The following is an 18,947-nucleotide window of genomic DNA, read 5'->3' on the forward strand; positions in this document are numbered from 1 at the left end:
CCATCGGTTTCCTGCTGAGAACCATGGCCTCCGATTTAGAGGTGCTGATCCTCATCCCAACCGCTTGCCACTCGGCTGCGAACTGATCCAGTGAGTGCTGAAGGTCGCAGGCGGAGGATGCCATCAGGACCACATCATCTGCAAAAAGCAGCGATGAGATCCCCAGCCCACCGAACGCAACCCTCCCCACCCCGACTACGCCCATATCCTGTCCATAAATATTACAAACAGGATTGGTGACAAAGCGCGGCCCCCGGGCGGAGGCCAACCCTCACCTGAAACGAGTCCGACTTACTGCCGGGAACCCGGACACAGCTCTCACTTTGGTCGTACAGAGATTGGATGGCCCTGAGTAGAGACCCCTCACCCCATACTCCCGGCACCTCCCACAGTATCTCCCGGGGGACCCGGTCATACGCCTTCCCAAATCCACAAAACACATGTAGACTGGTTGGGCATACTCCCAGGCCCCTCCAGGATCCTTGCGAGAGTGAAGAGCTGGTCCGTTGTTCCACGACCAGGACGGAATCCGCATTGTTCCTCCTCAACCTGAGGTTTGACTTTTGGGCCGAACCCTCCCTTTTCCAGCACCTTGGAGTAGACTTTACCAGGGAGGCTGAGAAGTGTGATACCCCTGTAATTGGTACCACCCCTCTGGTCCCCCTTTTTAAAAGGGGGAACCACCACCCCAGTCTGCCACTCCTTTGGCACTGTTCCAGACTTCCACGCAATGTTGAAGAGACGTGTCAACCAGGACAGCCCCTCCACACCCAGAGCCTTGAGCATTTCTGGAGCGGATCTCATCAATCCCCGGGCCTTTGCCACTGTGGAGTTGTATGACTACATCAGTGACTTCCGCCGGAAATCGACGACAATCCCCGTCATCCTCCAGCTCTGCCTCTAACATAGAGGCGTTTCGGATTCAGGAGTTCCTCAAAATGCTCCTTCCACCGCCCTATTACCTCTTCAGTTGAGGTCAACAGTGTCCCATCCTTACTGTACACAGCTTGGATGGTTCCCCGCTTCCCCCTCCTGAGGTGGCGAACAGTTTTCCAGAAGCACTTTGGTGCCGACCGAAAGTCCTTCTCCATGTCTTCTCCAAACTTCTCCCACACCCGCTGCTTTGCCTCTTTCACGGCAGAGGCTGCAGCCCTTCGGGCCCTTCGGTACCCTGCAACTGCCTCCGGAGTCCTCTGGGATAACATATCCCGGAAAGACTCCTTCTTCAGTCGGACGGCTTCCCTGACCACCGGTGTCCACCACGGGTTACCGCCCCTTGAGGCACCTAAGACCCTAAGACCACAGCTCCTCGCCGCAGCTTCAGCAATGGAAACTTTGAACATTGTCCACTCGGGTTCAATGCCCCCAGCCTCCACAGGGATGCACGAAAAGCTCCGCAGGAGGTGTGAGTTGAAAGTCCGTTGGACAGGGGCCTCCTCCAGACGTTCCCAATTTACCCGCACTACACGTTTGGGCTTACCAGGTCTGTCCAGAGTCTTCCCCCACCCCCTGACCCAACTCACCACCAGATGGTGATCGGTTGACAGCTCTGCCCCTCTCTTCACCCGAGTGTCCAAAACATACGGCCTCAGATCAGATGAAACGATTATAAAATTGATCATTGACCTTTGGCCTAGGGTGCTCTGGTACCAGGTACACTTATGAGCATCCCTATGTTCGAACATGGTGTTCGTTATAGACAATCCATGACTAGCACAGAAGTCCAACAACAAACAACCACTCTGGTTTAGATCAGGGAGGCCGTTCCTCCCAATCACGCCTCTCCAGGTGTCTCCATCATTGCCCACGTGTGCGTTGAAGTCCCCCAGCAGAACAATGGAGTCCCCCACTGGCGCCCCATGCAGGACTCCACTCAAGGTCTCCAGGAAGGCCGAATACTCCGAACTCCTGTTTGGTGCATATGCACAAACAACAGTCAGAGTTTTCCCCCCACAACCCGCAGGCGTAGGGAGGCGACCCTCTCGTCCACCGGGTAAATCCCAACGTAGCGGCGCTCAGCCGGGGGCTTGTTAGTATCCCCACACCCGCCCGGCGCCGCACACCCTGAGCAACTCCGGAGAAGAAAAGAGTCCAACCCCTATCCAGGAGTACGGTTCCAGAACCGAGACTGTGCGTAGAGGTAAGCCCCACCAGATCTAACCGGTAGCGCTCCACCTCCCGCACCAGTTCCGGCTCCTTCCCCCACAGAGAGGTGACGTTCCATGTCCCCAGAGCCAGCGTCTGCTGCCCGGGTCTGGTCCGTCGAGGCCCCTGACCTTCACTGCCACCCATGTGGCAGCGCACCCGACCCCAGCGGTTCCTCCCTCAGGTGGTGGGCCCATGGGCTGGAGAGATGGGAGCCACGTAGCTTGTTCGGGCTGTGCCCGGCCGGGCTCCGTGGCAAACCCGGCCACCAGGAGCTCGCCGACGAGCCCGCCGTCTGGGCCTGGCTCCAGACGGGGGCCCCGGGCTTCCTCCGGGCAGGGTCACTCCATTTCTACCTTGTTTTTCCATTGGGGTTTTGAACCATTCTTTGTCTGGCCCCTCACCTGAGACCACTTTGCCTTGGGAGACCCTACCAGGAGCACAAAGCTCCAGACAACACAGCCCTCAGGTTCACAGAGACACACAAACCTCTCCACCACGATAAGGTGATGGTTCACGGAGAGGATACACAAAACAATAAAACAATAAAACAGGAACCTTTTTTGGCAATCTGTTAAAATCAAATTACAGTGAAAAAAATGTAAAAGTGCTGTAAGAAAAACTTCCTTAACAAAGTCAACTTGTATAAGCACAGAACGTTATTTCCTAATTTCTGTTCTGTCTACCATTGCAAGGTCCTGAATAGTCTAATGTAACTGAGCTAAAATACCAGGGGGAAGAACGTCAAATGGATTGTGATTATTGTCCTGGAACAGATTGAACAGGCTATGAGAGAAAAATGTGAGCTGAATCCCATTTCGACACACAAGCCCAGGTGCATTTATTTTGCTGAAAGGAAGGTGAAATTTACAAAAGGGATCTAAAAAAGGGTTTTGAGGCAGTAATACTGACTTTAATCTAACCATTATCAACAGTAGCGTATTACCTGTGTCTGCAACAAAGGGAAAACCTTATACAGAGTGGGTAAAGATTGAATAGAGGTCTGTCTCTATCATCTGTCTGTATCTTAAACTCAGCTCTAAGCCATTGTTTATTATTTCTTCTATGGATGTACTCATGGGGGTCAAAAGACAAGTGTAATAGCTGATGCAGCCCTTTGATTGTAAGTGATTTGTATTAATTAAAACAATATGGATTTCATATACTTGATAGTAATTCAATTGAATGTAACCATTTAATCCCACATGGGGCTATTAAAAGAATGCAATTAACAGTTCAAACAGTCATTAAAAACAAACAGTTCGATAAATCCTATGTCACACAAGAAGTGGCTGATACCAGATTAACAGTTGGCTATTATGTATCGTGCTATTAAAGAGCTGCCAGTAAGACAGATACAGACATACAAACATACAAACCCTACAATTGTCTGTACCTAACCAGTCCTTGTTATAATGACTTAATAAAAGCAGACAATCATAGGAAATGTGCAGTTTAACATCAATGGCGCGATGAAAAAGCAGAGAACCTAACAAGTCAAATTGGGAGGACAACAAAATCACCCTAAAAAAACCCAACTGTGATGAATACATCACCAAAACCTTTCAAAACATGTGAATCATCCGCCCTGAAATGGAAATAAGTAATCTGTGGGAGCTATAGCTTCCTGTCATTCAACAGGAAACCTCCACTCCCCACAGAGCAGCAAGGATTATCCTCTGTGCCTCATGATTCTGGTTCAAATTCCTAGCCTGCGTCAACTGTCAAGACATGTAATGATAAAATGTATGTGTGTGTGTGTGTGTGTGTGTGTGTGTGTGTGTGTGTGTGTGTGTGTGTGTGTGTGTGTGTGTGTGTGTGTGTGTGTGTGTGTGTGTGTGCTGAGGGGAGTCAGTGTCAGGTCTTAAATGATCATTTTATTTATTTTAATATATATTTGATATATAATGTCAAAATATCAGATTGAATGGTTCAGACCTCAACACTTTGTGATCAGCTGACCAGCTGTCAAAGCACATTCTTTGGGGAGATATAACTGCACTGTTACCAATGTCTCAACCATGCTCTCATACTCCTATACTCCAGCAATCAGCCAGGTGGTGAGGAGGCTCCAGTCCAACATTACTGCTTGCAGCTCTGCCACGGCTGAGAGTGAACATATGTCTCTCTTGTCTCTAGAGTCTGTCCCAGCCCAGGACTGCCAAGCCGTTAGGCCTATCCCACATATGTGTCTTAATACTGTTAAGCACTGATCTTCAGGGGGTTGAGACATTGCTGTAATTCAGTTTGTGAACCATTGTCTCCTCTTTGTTTGCCTGAGTGAAGTGTACAACTGAGAAATGGCCACAGGGAGGTTCACAGGGTGGTGGTACTCCCCAAGGACTTACACCCTCTTTAGAGAGGTAAGCTTGCTTCCTTGTGACAGTTTTAATTAGCTAATCTTTGTGCAGCATGCCAGACTACAGGTGAAATGCAGTTTGAAAACCATGTGTGCTCCCTAAATGGGCACAACTAACTGAAGATTTTCCTGAAATAATTTGTTGCAAAAGTCCCTAGTGTTATTCTCATGGGATTATCAAACAATAAACTAACAACGTACCCATTTATATATTGATGTGTAATGATCATCATTATCATAAATGTTTCAAGCAATAATTCTTAACATGTAAAGTAATGTGAAATTTAGAGAATATACGTGGACTGTGTGTGTCCATAACTATAAAGTCCTCCTAGGACTCATAGAGCCTGAAAAATACCACGATACTCACGACTGCTATTGCTGCTACTGGCTGTCACAATACTTTTAAAGCAAATATGAGCCGTGTTGTCTGCATCACAGGGGGGAAAAAACTGAATTGGTGTGGGCGCCTGGGCGCATGTGTGGACCTGAACGCCGCTTGTGAACGCCGCGTTGTTCCTTGTTCCGCTTACCGTTACCACGGAAACATTTTACCCAATCAGAGACGATTTGGCAAGGTGCTGTGGAAACAGTAGCCAATCATAGAGTCTGTTGTTTAAGAGTCAGTCAGTTTGAAAGCAAGCTTTTTCTAACTGACGGAAACAGAAAAGCGTGGTATCCTGCATATAATATAAAACAGGTAAATATTTACGAAAGCACCGTTACTGCACATCTATTCTCTGTGTCGGTACGTTATCTCATAGTTATGATTTAACGTTACTCCTAAAGACTTTAGCTAAAATAGTACTAACGCTAACTAACGTTACTAACGTTACTTGCGCCAAAGAGTTGTTTGTTGTTCTGTTCAGCTTTGCAGCTAAAATAAAAGGAAGCCTATGGTTTTTACGTAATATGTTAACTTACGTTGGATATTAATTCATGTCAGTTTGCCAGAAACGGCGTAACTTGCAGTAACTGTAGAGAAAGAAGCAATGCGTTAGAATATATTATCGCCTTGGGGTTTAGGCTGATTTAAGACTTTGTAAAGTGTGTTTAACTAGCTAACATTAACGTTATGAGAGAATTTACATTTTGCTTACCAAATAACAATTGTTAAATATCTTGTAAAATGTAGTTTGTATGTTTTGTGACGTTATGTGAACAGAAATGTTTTTGTGTTATTTTGTACTAGTATTAAGTATTATAAAGACCTTTTTCATCCAGTTTCTTCATTATAATCTATGTTGTTTAATCAGTTTAATCGTGCATGTCCTGTGTGTACAGTAACAGTTGATGCTAACTACCATGTGCAACAGTAGTCTGTTGTATGGAATATTGATGAACATTACCATTTGTCCCTGTGATAAAACAGACACAAACATATAGCTATATAAAGTATTCAGTATAAACTATGTTTTGCAACGTATGACTATACATGCATACAAGTGGCCTAGCATTGCTAGCTTGTCTGCTGCTGGTAGTGTGTCCTTAAACTAACACTATTTTGTGTGTGTGTTGTGTGTGTGTGTGTGTGTGTGTGTGTGTGTGTGTGTTTGTGTGTGTGTTTGTTTGTGTGTGTGTGTTTGTTTAGATGTCCTCAGACGAAGAGGAACCGACCAGTCCTGTTCTGCCCAAGGACTCTGATGCAGGCAGCTCTGTCTCCTCTGAGCTTCAGGTGATTAAAGAAAAACACATTCTGGGTGTCTGTATGTGTCAGATCTGGGAACACAGCACCATTGTGTAGCACATCTTCACAGTGAAGTTGGTTAGGGCAAGTAACGCATGCAACAAGTTTCAATCAATAATCCAAATGTATTACATCACTTATTTGTAAGTTAAAACAAAGGTAAACACACCCAATATGTCAACCAATATTAGAATTGCTGAACGCACCCCGGTTTCAGTTTAAAAAAAAAAAAAAACGTGTTGCTACGTTTTGTCGGGGCTGAACATGGCCTCTGTCTTTGCGTCCTGTCCCAAAATTGACAGTGATGATTACCAATAGGAACAATTGCTGTGCAAATCAGAAACTACGAACATAAGTCACAGATTGTAAAAAAGAAAAGATAGATCAATAGAACCTTAAGCTCACTGTGTTTTTTATTATTGTTTATGGATCAACAGGATGAGTATGAGGAGCTCCTCCACTATGCTGTGGTCACCCCCAAGCTTGACAGACTCACCAGTGCTCACTTGCAGCGGCTGGGCACCTCACATCTGTCTGCAGAGGGTCGGCCTTCCCAGAGAAAAGATAACACAAAATCACAATGCCCAGCAGGTATCTTGGGTTCCTCTTGTATGCAGAACACATTTCACTAAGACTTTTTGACAGAAACACCACTTGAGCTCTCCCAGACACTGCCCACATCAAATGATCAGTTGTCAAAAGGATATGGCATTACAACATGGAAAAAAATATAGTGTGCATTTCTAGGCCTCATATTTTTAGCTTGTTAACCAGTCTAGTCAAGATGCATATGATATAAGTCTGTCAAATTGTACCCCCTATCTCTTTCCCCTACAATACCCACATCTTAAACAGTCCATCAGCCCCCGCCAGCTCCAGCTTCAGCTGTAGCTCTCATTGGAGGTTTAGTGCTTTAACTGTCATGGAATAGTGCACAGGGATGTAGAAAGCAGACGGCAGATTGGTAATGATCTCCTGGCTCTCTGCCCGTACTGCTCTTTAGAGTGCAGGCTTTCTCTTCCCCCCTGCAGGATTTAATTAAGATTTTGTAAATGCATTCCTGGACAAGGAGCCACTGTCAACTTATTCAGCATTCTTGCCATTGCCTTTTTCTGTTTTTGTCTTTTTTTTCTGACTTTTACATTTTCCCTTTTATTTTTACTGACTATTCCAGGTCAAAATGTATTTAAGCAGCATTCCATTTTATCTATTTACAATTGTTACTCTCTGATTTCCTTGTCTTCTGTAAGATACTGCCACTGAAGCTAAAGATGGAAGGCATTCTAACAGTAGTGTGAGATCACAGGTCTCTCCCTTACTTGTTGAGCCCTCCACACGCTCAAGAGCCTCTCATGGTAAATTGAATTAGAAATACAAAGAAACAAATTATATATAATTGTATATTAATTTCTCTTGACATAAAATAAGCTTAAAATACAGAGGACAGCAAGTCGCAACGTTGTCAAATCTTCTGGTGATGTTCTGTCTGTGTTTCTTTTTTCTTTTCCTTCCAGCTGAGGAGATGGCAGGTCGGTCATCTAGCAGGGCGTCAGTGCTCTCAAACACTCCCTCAGACAGGTTACAGACAGTGTCTGAGAGGTCTAGGCCAAACAGCCCGCCCGCCTTCGAGTCCACTGTGACAGAGATGTTTATATCAGAGGAGAACATAAGCAAGATGGAGAACATTCTGGATACGTGGAGCAACAACCTGAAGGTTAGTCTGCTTCCTTATACTGTAGAACTGTCCTTCCACGATCAATCAATTTAATGGCTCTTATTTGCTGCCTGCTTGAGAGCTGACCAAATATAATGTTGTATTGCTATAGGGTTCTGACATAGCTGAATAATAACAACAATAATAATAATAATAATAGCAGCGATGTGTTAAGCTGTTTACAGAAAAAGAGGCGCACGCTGGCAGGTTTATTTTTGATAAATTGAAATGAGAATGCAAAAGAGTTTTGCATAAGTGGTAAACATCTGTGGTACAATGTCATACAATGTTCCTGGCATTGAAATGTTAGTGTTAATGCACTCCATTTACAAAACCTAAAATATGGAGAAAAATGTTTGTCACTGACACACTGTCAGTCTCAGATTATATATAATGATCAATAACCCATACTGTACATATAAGGGCAACTGAAATCTGCATCAAAGGTTTATATTGACATTTCCCTTACTCGTGCAATGAGACCGTTTGACTGAGATGGATTAAATGCATGGAATACTGTGGACAATGTACATAAGCAATGGTGATGAAGAGGTCATAGATTATAAAGGGACTGTAGTGTCTCAGGAAGGCTTATTGAATAGGATGACAGCCCTTCCCTTCACCAGTGACCTTTTTAATTGTGTCTCCCAGTGGAATGATTTTGGAGGAGGTGAGCGCCTGCACGTGGTTGTCCTTCCTGCCCTTTTCTTCTAATGTTGTACAGCTCATTCAAGGAGGGCAGATGACAACCAATTGCCTGCTAAGCAGTGCTGATGAAAGAGTTTGGCCTAGGAAAAGGCAGAGCCCTGGACTGTACAGTAGTAGAGGAAGTTGAGACACTTTCAGTTCTCTTGACCTATAGAATTGGTTGCTTGTGAGCCTCTGTTGTTATGGGAAAAAAACATCTTTTGTTTTACCTTCCAAAAAAGCCAAACATGTTCACATTTGTGAGTGTATGTTATGTTTGACCCTGTAGAAATGTAGCTGAGATCACAATCACACCATTTACCTCTAAAGCCAAATTCACACTATACTTCTGCATTAGGGTGTTGGGGAGGCTGCATGTGGTAGCCTGTTCTAGACCCCCGGCACACCTGTTCATCAAATTCAAAATCTACTGAAGAAATGTGTACACATGCGTGCCCATATGTACTAAAGCACTGTGACTGTCCCACCCTCCATTCCTTAATTAGACAAATGTGCTGACTGAGCTCAGGAAGTGGAAGCTGGCCTTTATGGAGCAACACAAGCTGGAGATGCGAAAAGAGAGGGAGAGGTATGCAGTCCAGACAGCTGGCTTGAGATCAGAGCTAGACAGCCTGAAGGGGCTGCTACACACCTACGAGACTTCCAACCAGAGAAAAGATGAGGTGACTTCATGTGTATTTATTTGCTTTCTCCAGTACGTAATGTGCTGGTTGGTTGGACATGGATTAAGTACCATACTGAGATTGAATTTCCAGTGATTTCCGTTGGTGTGAAATTTTAGTGTAGGACTGGTTGGGCTTAATCCATGTCTAAGCTATCAGCTCTGTATCTCTATCGTATGCTCCCTTGCACATTCTGTCTCTTATCTTTATGTACACATAGAACTTGAAATAAAAATATAAGTAACAACTTTGTCTGCTTTTTAGACAAGCTTTTTATGTGACGTGTCCTCCCTCAGGTGATTGTGAACCTGAGCCAGGTGCTGGACAGACAAAAAGAAAAGCTTGAAAAAATGAGGGCCTTCTCCCACTGGAGACTCCAGCACACTGCTGCCAAAGAAGAGGTACACTGATGACACTGTGGTGTTTCCCCCAGTTTGAAATCTATTTACAATAAGCATGGGTGTCTTCACCTGCTTTTGTATGGATTGGAGAGATTTAGGATACATTTCATAGCCCTTTTAATGCAAGGAACATATTGACATTATCTTTTACATCAGTGTTTGCTTATTGTTTATCTTCCTGTATGATTTAAAACTTTCAACTCTCACATTTGCATAACGCACACTTGCACACTCACTGAGAAAATGCAGATGCTTACTAGTTTAGTCAACAAAACGTTTTTTAATTAGTTTTTAAATGTTATGTTTTATGAACTATGAAAAATAACTTAAAAGATTGCTTAACCTGGCACAGAAGAAAGAAAAGAAACCTACTGCTGCTGTGCATGATACAAAAGCTGAAAGCAGGATGAAATATTTGTTTAGGTGGGGCTATACAGTATGTATATTTTTAAAGAAATTGATGTACAATTACTGAAAGTGAATGTATTTTAACAGTGATAGATTACTGTCAGTGCAGTTAAATGGTTTTTGCAAATAATCACTCTGCATGAGTTACCGAGCCATGCATCACTAAGTCACTGCACACCGAACATGCGTATGCCACATTTTTAGCAAGTGCCTTGTTTTTACATTTACAAAATAGATAGTTTATGCATTTTGTTTAAAATGGAAAGTGAGGTGAATGACTCATATATTTGTCTAAACCCTGACACCAAACATGCCCCATAAGAGAAAATGCACCGCACCTGCACAAGAATGAATTAAGGGTGTAATCATTTCCCTGTGAATGTTTTCATGGTCTTGTGGTTCCCTGCTAGGCTCATGCTGCTCAGGTAGCGCAGCAGCACTACAATTTGCAGCTGAAGAAGAAGGTGTGGTTTGGCTGGCAGTCTCTGATCCAGAAACACTGGAAGGTCAAGGTGGAGCAGGCTTGCCGTGCAAGGGCTGAAGAGGTCTGCACCCGCCTGTCTACAGAGTATGAGGCCAAGCTGGCAGAGGTAAATAACGGAGTGAAGGACCTGCATATAAAACAGTGTGTATGGTGATGCTGCATTCAATTCCTACTTGACTTTACCTCATTGAGGTGTTTTACCACAGTGGTCAGTATGATATATTGTACATTTACAGAGCTGAGTCATGTAAAGCAGAACCAAAGCACCACTGGTTACCATGTTTTATTAGTGTATTACATAGGTACATGTGTTTTTCAAATATTTCTTCAGTAAATTGTAATAAATACATACAATTTAAACATTTCAGTCTATAACAGCCCCACTAAACTTCATTAATAGATTAAGAAATCAAAGGTTAATTAGGGAAAACAGAGAAGATTATAATGAAAGCAAGAAAACAACATGAGGTGTTTTTGTCAGTATTATATAATCTGATAAATTCCTTCTTTCTATCTTCTGCTACCTGTCTCCGCAGCACTGTGAGGCTCTAGAAGGGGCCCAGGCAGAGATCCAAAGACTGCGAATTGAGCGAGAGCTCTATGAAGAATCTATGAAGAAAGCCTTCATGAGGGGCGTGTGTGCTCTCAACATGGAGGCTCTCGGCATGTTCCACACTACAGAGGGACGGCCGGAGCCCCATCCAGTTCATGATCAGCATGGTCTGTAAAACAATGATCACACAGACCTGATTTTAGAGAACTAGCACATTAAAACTTGCACTTGTATCTTCATCAGAAGCCCCATAACTACATAAATAGACTAATGCTCTATTCAACAAAGCATAAAGGCACTGTTAGCTTTGCCTCTGTGCTGTATTGATTTAACACTGCTATCAAGACTGAAACTAACAGACAGAAAAGAAAGGAACACAAATTTCCAATAGAGTGCAGCTGTGTGCTATTGGCAATTGTGTAGATTTATGAATTAGTGGAGTGAAGGGTGGCCTTTTTCCTTTCTTGAAGTCATTCACTGGCTCATCTAATAGGGTGATTAGTCCGTGGATGTTGGATGTGCTGAGTGCTAAATGAGCGGTCCTTTGTACAGGTTATAACCTTGATCTGGCACTCAAAAGATTACCTGTAAAAGCCCTCAGTAGCCCTTTGCAACATGTATCGACTAATGTAATAACTGTTTTTATTTTTTGTTTCTTTCTACAGATAATCTGCCACCCCAGGATGAGCCTGGCTCTGCTACATTGGCTCAACTTCAGCCATATCCCATCTCTTCCACACGGTTCAGCCCAGTCCACTTTGACCGCCCGGACCCTTCCCACAGCGAAGTAGAGGATATGGTGAGACACTTCTAATGGAAACATACATTTATTTACACACCATAGTTCTTCTATGCCATCTCAAATTTAATTGGATCAATCAACCCATCAGTCTTTCATATATAAAAAGTCTCTCAATTTGAATTTGCCAGTTAATTTGCATAATTTTTCTTCTTCTTTAATTTAGAATTTTTATTTGTTGTTAATTTATATTGCTGCAAATTCTGGCTTCACACTCAACCGTTCTCATGTAGATGCCCCCAAAACAGAAGTGTTCCCACACTAGTCTTCCATTTACTTCTGTAATTCCTTCTCTCTGTTTTTAATTTGCCGCACTATGAGTCACTTCCTCTAAATCCCACTTCTGGTCCTGTTCCCCCTGATTCCCTTTTTCCTCAGGTGGACTCTGGTGCCCCAGTGTCCAGGGCAGAAATGATCCCTCCTACTACAGTGGTTCACAGCTCACTGCCACTTGGGGGCACTGCAATTTCCCACAAACAGGTTAGCATTAGACACACTGATCTATCGACACATCGAATAAATGGTTATCAAAATGGTGAGCAACAACGCAGAATGACTCAAGTTTAGTACAAAATAAGTCTCTACTACAGTTATCACATGTATACACAATGCAATAATATTTGTTGTTTCAGGTGAGCAGTCGTGTCGTCACAGCCAGTCAACAAAAACCCTCAAAGACTGTAACGGCTCGCATCACTGCACGTACGGACGTTGGTAAAGCTGCCCGCAGCAACCTCCAGGTGATGGGTGTGGCTCCACCCATGACCTCTGTGATAGTTGAACGCCATCATCCTGTTACACAGGTTTGTATTACCATCTATTGCCCTATTCACACGGGACTAGTATTACCTGGGGACCTCTAGTGATTTGTAATAATCGCGGAGGTCGTCTGTAATCTTAATCCCATGCAAATCTGCCATGTCTTTAATTTGTCAAGTACAAATTTTGCTAAATACCAAGGTTTTGTGATAATATTAGTCCGGGGAAAATCAGCATCTCTGTGATTTGGGGTTTTATTGGCTGCATTGGTAATTATAAATGACAGTTTTGACAGAGCCTTGACATCATATGTGTGTAAAAATACTAATGAACATTTTCTTTTGTTTCTCTTTCATTCTTTCAGCTCACCATCGGTCAGGCGATGGCTTCTAAGTTTCCCCGCCCCTCCCAGCAGGGCCAAAGCTCCACTGGAGGCAGAAGCTCCTCCAGAACACACACCAGCACGTGCCAAGTACACTCCATCAAAGTAGTTGACTGACCACAAATACATATCTCAGACAGGAGTGACTTTGCACTTGCTTTCCGCTTTATTCATTAGAATAAATTAGATTTTTTTTCAGTTTACTCTCGTGATTGTAGATAGTTTATTATGTGTCCTCAATGAGGACATTTTCTAATGTGCACGATTTCTTGAGCAATATTATTTTTCTCAGGAAAGTACTACACAGACACAGGTGTTTAGAACTGCACACGTAAATTTTTTTAATTATAACCAGCTGGACAGAGTTTAGAATTGCAAAATGGACATTTATTTCTAGAAAAATGTTTTACTCTAAATTATGCACAGGTGAGACTGTACTGTAATGACTGTAGTATTTATTTTATTGATGTTTTTTTTAATGACACGGACTGTTCAACACCACAGGTTGTTTGCTTTATTAAACCAAAGCCATAATGATCTGACACACTTTTATTTCTAAAATAAATAATTTTACTGGTAACTTTCTGTAGAGATCAGTAGTTGAAAAGGATGTAAACATGGAGTTTTTGTCATATCCATATGTTGCAGTGTTCATCCTCATGAAATGCTGCAGCTCTTACTGCTGGAACTCTCTGCCTCCATCCGAATCTTATCTGTAAGACAAATTAACATGTTCTGCAATAAGATTTTGGCACATGTCCCCTGGCAGCACAGCTATGTGTATAGATTCCTCAGTATATTTGTTTTGATTTAAAAAAATTTAAAAAAATAAACTGAATGCACCTGCAGCTTTCCTGTTCCCTGTGAGAATGAGGCCCTCGTAGAGTTCTCTAGCAAGGCTCTTCTGAGCCAATCTCTCCCCGTGGAGCCAGATCAGCAGCATCCTGTTCCCATGCTCTTGATAGCTGTGTTGACCTGTAGACAAACACACAGCACTGTACAGCCAGGGAAACAGTGTAACTTGTAAAAAAATAAACTAAAGATGAAATAGAAAAAAACAAATTAGCAAGTCTGAAAAAAAATAGTTGTCCAAGCATATTCTTGTCATTGCCAAATTTCTTCATGAATTCAGGGATTTTAATTCGTAGAATTTTGGCTACAAGAATCTTATGTTATACTAGTTCAGAGAGTTGCCAAATGCACTGTCAAAAGCCTGTCCAGTTAGTGTGAGTTGTGGCACCTGTCCACTGCTCCTCGATGGCCGAAACTTGTTCCTTAGTGAAGCCCCAGTGTTCTGCAAGTCTTTTCCAGTCTCCTGGTTTCAGGAGCTCGTACGCCAGGCGCCAGGCCATGGAGCGGAGCTGCTTGTTCTCATAGCGGTGGTCAAGTTTAAATGTTAGCGCATACTCGCTGTGAACACTCTCATTAGGTTCTGTGTTGGCCTGAAAGGGCAATTAAATTATGTCAGCAGATTGATAAAAGCCACAAGCCTCAGAAAGCACAGGGGCATGGGAAGATATTATTGGAATCGCACACACACACACACGCACACATGATTAAAAGATGAATGCCAGAGTTAAAAAAAATCCAAATCAAGAGGGAAAGGAATCAGGCATAACCATAATTAAATTGATGGTAAATTGGCTGTCAAATGCTTCTGTGCTGTGAGTCATTTTTTACCGTGGATGCTTTAATAGTATTAGAGGGGATTCAACTAATCTAGATTTTGACATTAGGAAATAAATAATTTGTGATGAATGTAATTATTGATTTCAAGGCCTCAAAAATGTATTATGGCACACATGAAAACGGTAAACGTTAAGTATCATTTGCCCATCTCTCACCTTCCTCCAGGCGTAGTATCTTTCTGCTTTGATGATCATGTCCACAATAATCACCTCGTCTGCTCTGACTGCCACACCCAGAGCCGTCTTACCCTGCTACTCCGAATCCAACATGTACAAAAAAAATACACAAACTTTAATCACAACTGTAAGGTACCAGATTTAGAATCCAACTTGTCTTACCGTTTCAATGAATCATGCTGCTGTTATGGCTTAAATTAATCATACATAGTTATTTTGCCCTTTGGATGGCCAAACTATCAGATTTTGGCCAAGATTAAGTCTTGAAAAAAGTGTGTACAAGAGAAGAATTTAATATATATGGCAACTACACTATGTTAGCTCTAACAGTTTGTGAGAATTCTTACCCTATCCCGGAGTGTCAGATCCAGCCCGGATTTAAGAAGCATTTCCACGACGTCAATTCTAGCCAGCTCTGCAGCAAGATGGATAGCAGTCTGGGACCTCTAACAGTTCATGGCATAGGACAGGACAACACAATGCAGCAAATATTTTCTCTATTTCTTTTCTTATATATCGTTTGGCTGACATTTTACGTTACTGTGTAACTAGAAGGATCATACCTTATCGGTGACATTAATGTTGCAGCCAGCCTTCAGTAGAGAATGGATGACAGGGATGTGACTGTTCTTCACTGCCAGGTGGATAGGAGCCTCTAGGTGCTGAGAGCAAAAATATCCTATTACACAACATGAAGCCCCCCAAAAAAGGAACTGTTAGCTTAGGAGAAAATATGTAAAATCACAATGATGTGCATCCAGGCTGAGTGACAGTGGAAGCACAGCTGATATGTGTGTAATCCGTGTTACTAAAAGACTTGACTGAGAGAGTGTACTACGGCTACCTAGCTTGTGTTTGCTTACCTGATTCTGGAAGTCCGTATGGGCTTTGTGATCTAAGAGGAGTTGGACAAGAGCGGTGTCTCCTTTTTCTGCAACTGGATGGAGAGCACTGCATTTGGCCTTTAAGAGAGGGAGGTTTAGCTTTAGCTCTACTACTAGTACAAAAAAACATATTTACCACGTAAACTTTGATGCTGCCTATAGGATTAACCATAAAACATTTTACAGGAATGCATTATAATGCGTATATGTATTTCAGGCCTGTGTGTAGTGTGTTCTAACAACAGAGTGAAAACATTGTAATTCCCCCACTGGGGATCAATTAAAAAGTATAAATTAAATGTAATTAATGAATCAGTCATTTCAATGTTAAAGTCAGTATAGTGGCCTATTGTACCGTTGTAAGAATGTTGGGGTCACAGCCAGCCTCCAGCAGGGCCAGGACACATGCTTCCTGACCGTTGTCAGCAGCCTGGTACAGAGCTGTCTCGCCATCCTGCAACGCAGACAAAAAAACAACAGTAGTGATGCTAGTTTCCCACAACAGAAGCAGAAAATTATTCTCAGGTGGACCACAATTTAAAATTGTACTCTGTTCAAAATTTTAATAATGGTTCCAGGCATATAACCAACTACAAATCAGAAATAAACCACCTGAAAGAACTTGGATGGGCATCAGTAACTTCATAGCCAACACAGTATTTGATATTGGTTTAAGTCTTTTAAACATTCAAATTAATAACATTCATTAATAACAGGTAATTCAGATGTTATCCATCAATAAACTCCAACCCCACTTAGAAGATTTTTTGACCAGAAGCACCAAGTAAAATCTTATCAAATAAGAGCTCAAATTCAAGCCAGAACACAGTTTGCTTTGTTACATAATAGTACATGTTTGATACATCTTAATTAATCCAAAGTGGAGCCACCAACAAGCAATGGATTAGCCACTGAGCACACACTGTCACAAACCAGACCATGATAGAGAGGATGTTTACACTGATTGTCTACCATATTGACTTCATCCCGAGTATCAAAGCTCTGCAGCAGCGATTGGAGGGCATCCAAGTGGCCGTTCCTGGCAGCTAAGTGCAGGGGCGTTTCCCCGCGCTGGCAGAAGGGAGGGAGGCAAACAACTGGCATCAAAGAGTGTTGAGCTTCATTGCAGGTGTTAACACACAAATGTGCACATAAATGGCACACAAACCAAAAACACTTAAAAGTCCACACACACCTTGTTGGGCTTCATGGTGTCCATGTTGTATGGCCTAGTCAGCATATCCATCATTTCAACACACCCGTGCTCTGCTGCCAATGCAAATGCCCGGTGTCCTGACTGAAATATAATAATTGAGGTACAAACAACCATTTTCTGCATGTACTTTGTTAGTCCAAAATAACTTGCCCAGAAAGTTAATTATGCAGCTGATTTACTTTATTAAAAAGTAGTGTAAAGTAGATACCTGGTCATCTTTGTCGAGTTCTTTCATCTGCAGGTCATTCATTATATACTCTATAATTTCAGTGTGGTTGTTAATAGCAGCACAGTGCATGATGTTCAGTCCTTGCTGAGGTGGAAATAAGCAAGTTCATGTTTAATCAAGCAGTGTACATTAGAAGAAATGTAACTTGAGTTGAATTAGGAAACAAAAGGATATACAACAAGAGCATCTGGGCTGAGGTTTGTAACAAGACACGCATACAAATGTTAGCTTCAAAATCCAGGAAAATAAACATGATTTTTTTTTTTTTAAATGTTGCACAAAATAAAAAGACAAATTGCCCAACTTCTGGATATTTTTCTTTGTCAGTTACTGAGAAACAGTAGAACAAATGTCTTCTTGCTTCTTTACCGTGTTCTCAACCTTCTGTTCAGCCCCAGCCTGCACTAATAATTTCAGGATCTCCAAGCTGCCAAACCAGGCAGCCAAATGAATGGGTGCCACACCGTACTGTCAGACACAGAACGCAAAATAGGAAGTCGTGATTACTTCAGAATATTACATAAGCTATTAAGGCACGTTTTCAGATGCAGGACATTTCAAAGCCCTCTCACCTTGTCCTTTTGGTCCACCTTGACCCTCCGCTGCAGAAGAAGCTGCACAGCTTCCTTGTTTTTGCCAGCTACTGCATAGTGAAGGGCAGTCCTGTTATCCTGAGGCAAACAACGTCATCAGTATATTGCATTTAATAAAGGTGATTACAAAAAACAGAAATGACTAGCCTTTCAGACAGTTTGTGTGGTATTATGTGATGCAGTATACTGAGATGCAGATAGAAGGTTTGTCTATTTAGACCCACCACATTCTTTGCATTGGCATTCAGCCCTTTTCCAAGAGTCTTCATGGTCTCCACATCATTGCTCTTAGCTGCTTCCATAAACTGCTTCTCTGCATCCAACACTGTACAACACAGCAGACAGGAAGGCTTTATGGCTTCTTTCATATATTATTTAATAAACATAACAGCATGTACTAGGCTTAATACACAATCACGTAATGTGTAAGAAATTTGCAATGGCATTTGAGTCAAAACCTCAGCAGGAACATAATGTAAGGTTGACTGAATTAAGGGTGAATCTGTTTTACGTGCTGTGGAGGGGATCGCCTTGGTTTCAGCCTTGTGCAAATATAGTGTGATTCTAGTGAAGAAGGCGGGCATACAGTCACTCCACTACAATGAATAACTCCAGCTTACACCAATATAAATTTGAGGGCACAGTCCTGAACAAGAAAAACTTTAACATTTGTGCCATAATCTATCATTGTTATATTCTGTAAAGCCAGTCTTTTATGTATTCCCCACATTTTGTTGCACTTGCATACTCACACATCTCTTTGTTGTCAAAGCTGTTGTCTGTTTCTTTGTCAGAGTCCTTGTTCAGTATAAAGTCAGCAAAGCCCCTCATAGTCTCCTGTCTCATCCACTTTCGAGGGTCCAAATTCTCTGTCTTAGGACGATGCTTCTTGATCATCGCCCTCAAAGCCAAAGCTCTTCTCTCCATCGGGAGGCTCTTTAAATGACCTCTTTGTGTGACCAAGACAGGCTTGATGTAATTTAACCGTCCAATGGGTGGTACTGAAAGCAATACCTGAGGAAACTGATCCAACAGAAGATGAGAAAATCCCAGTTTTATCCAGTTTCATGTATAGTTCCTGTCTTCAAATACACAACAG

At 42.4% G+C, this 18,947-nt stretch overlaps 2 protein-coding genes across 4 annotated transcripts; one reads left to right on the forward strand and one right to left on the reverse strand.

Moving 5' to 3' along the window:
- Positions 1–5,095: 5,095 nt before the first annotated feature.
- On the forward strand, positions 5,096–13,909 carry poc5 (POC5 centriolar protein homolog (Chlamydomonas)). Of its 3 annotated transcripts, none has more exons than XM_039804477.1 (13): positions 5,096–5,204; positions 6,096–6,179; positions 6,629–6,782; positions 7,442–7,546; positions 7,706–7,905; positions 9,099–9,275; positions 9,572–9,676; positions 10,495–10,674; positions 11,105–11,288; positions 11,787–11,920; positions 12,299–12,400; positions 12,553–12,723; positions 13,044–13,909. In XM_039804477.1, exons 2-13 carry the CDS (start codon positions 6,096–6,098, stop codon positions 13,176–13,178), a joined length of 1,731 nt encoding a protein of 576 aa, XP_039660411.1. In that variant the 5' UTR covers positions 5,096–5,204; the 3' UTR covers positions 13,179–13,909. The 3 variants fall into 3 exon arrangements, with proteins under 3 accessions (XP_039660411.1, XP_039660413.1, XP_039660412.1); XM_039804478.1 differs by lacking the exon at positions 5,096–5,204 and adding an exon at positions 5,214–5,252; XM_039804479.1 differs by lacking the exon at positions 7,442–7,546.
- Positions 13,700–18,923, reverse strand: ankdd1b (ankyrin repeat and death domain containing 1B). Its single transcript, XM_039804481.1, has 15 exons — positions 18,601–18,923; positions 18,073–18,173; positions 17,828–17,926; positions 17,625–17,723; positions 17,235–17,339; positions 17,006–17,107; positions 16,783–16,881; positions 16,166–16,264; positions 15,790–15,888; positions 15,490–15,588; positions 15,274–15,372; positions 14,906–15,001; positions 14,302–14,503; positions 13,905–14,036; positions 13,700–13,774 (listed from the first exon to the last, which is right to left on the reverse strand). Exons 1-15 carry the CDS (start codon positions 18,773–18,775, stop codon positions 13,719–13,721), a joined length of 1,662 nt encoding a protein of 553 aa, XP_039660415.1. The 5' UTR covers positions 18,776–18,923; the 3' UTR covers positions 13,700–13,718.
- Positions 18,924–18,947: the final 24 nt, after the last annotated feature.

This window comes from Perca fluviatilis, chromosome 6 (genome assembly GCF_010015445.1).
Source record: "Perca fluviatilis chromosome 6, GENO_Pfluv_1.0, whole genome shotgun sequence".
In the NCBI taxonomy this organism is placed as follows: domain Eukaryota; kingdom Metazoa; phylum Chordata; class Actinopteri; order Perciformes; family Percidae; genus Perca; species Perca fluviatilis.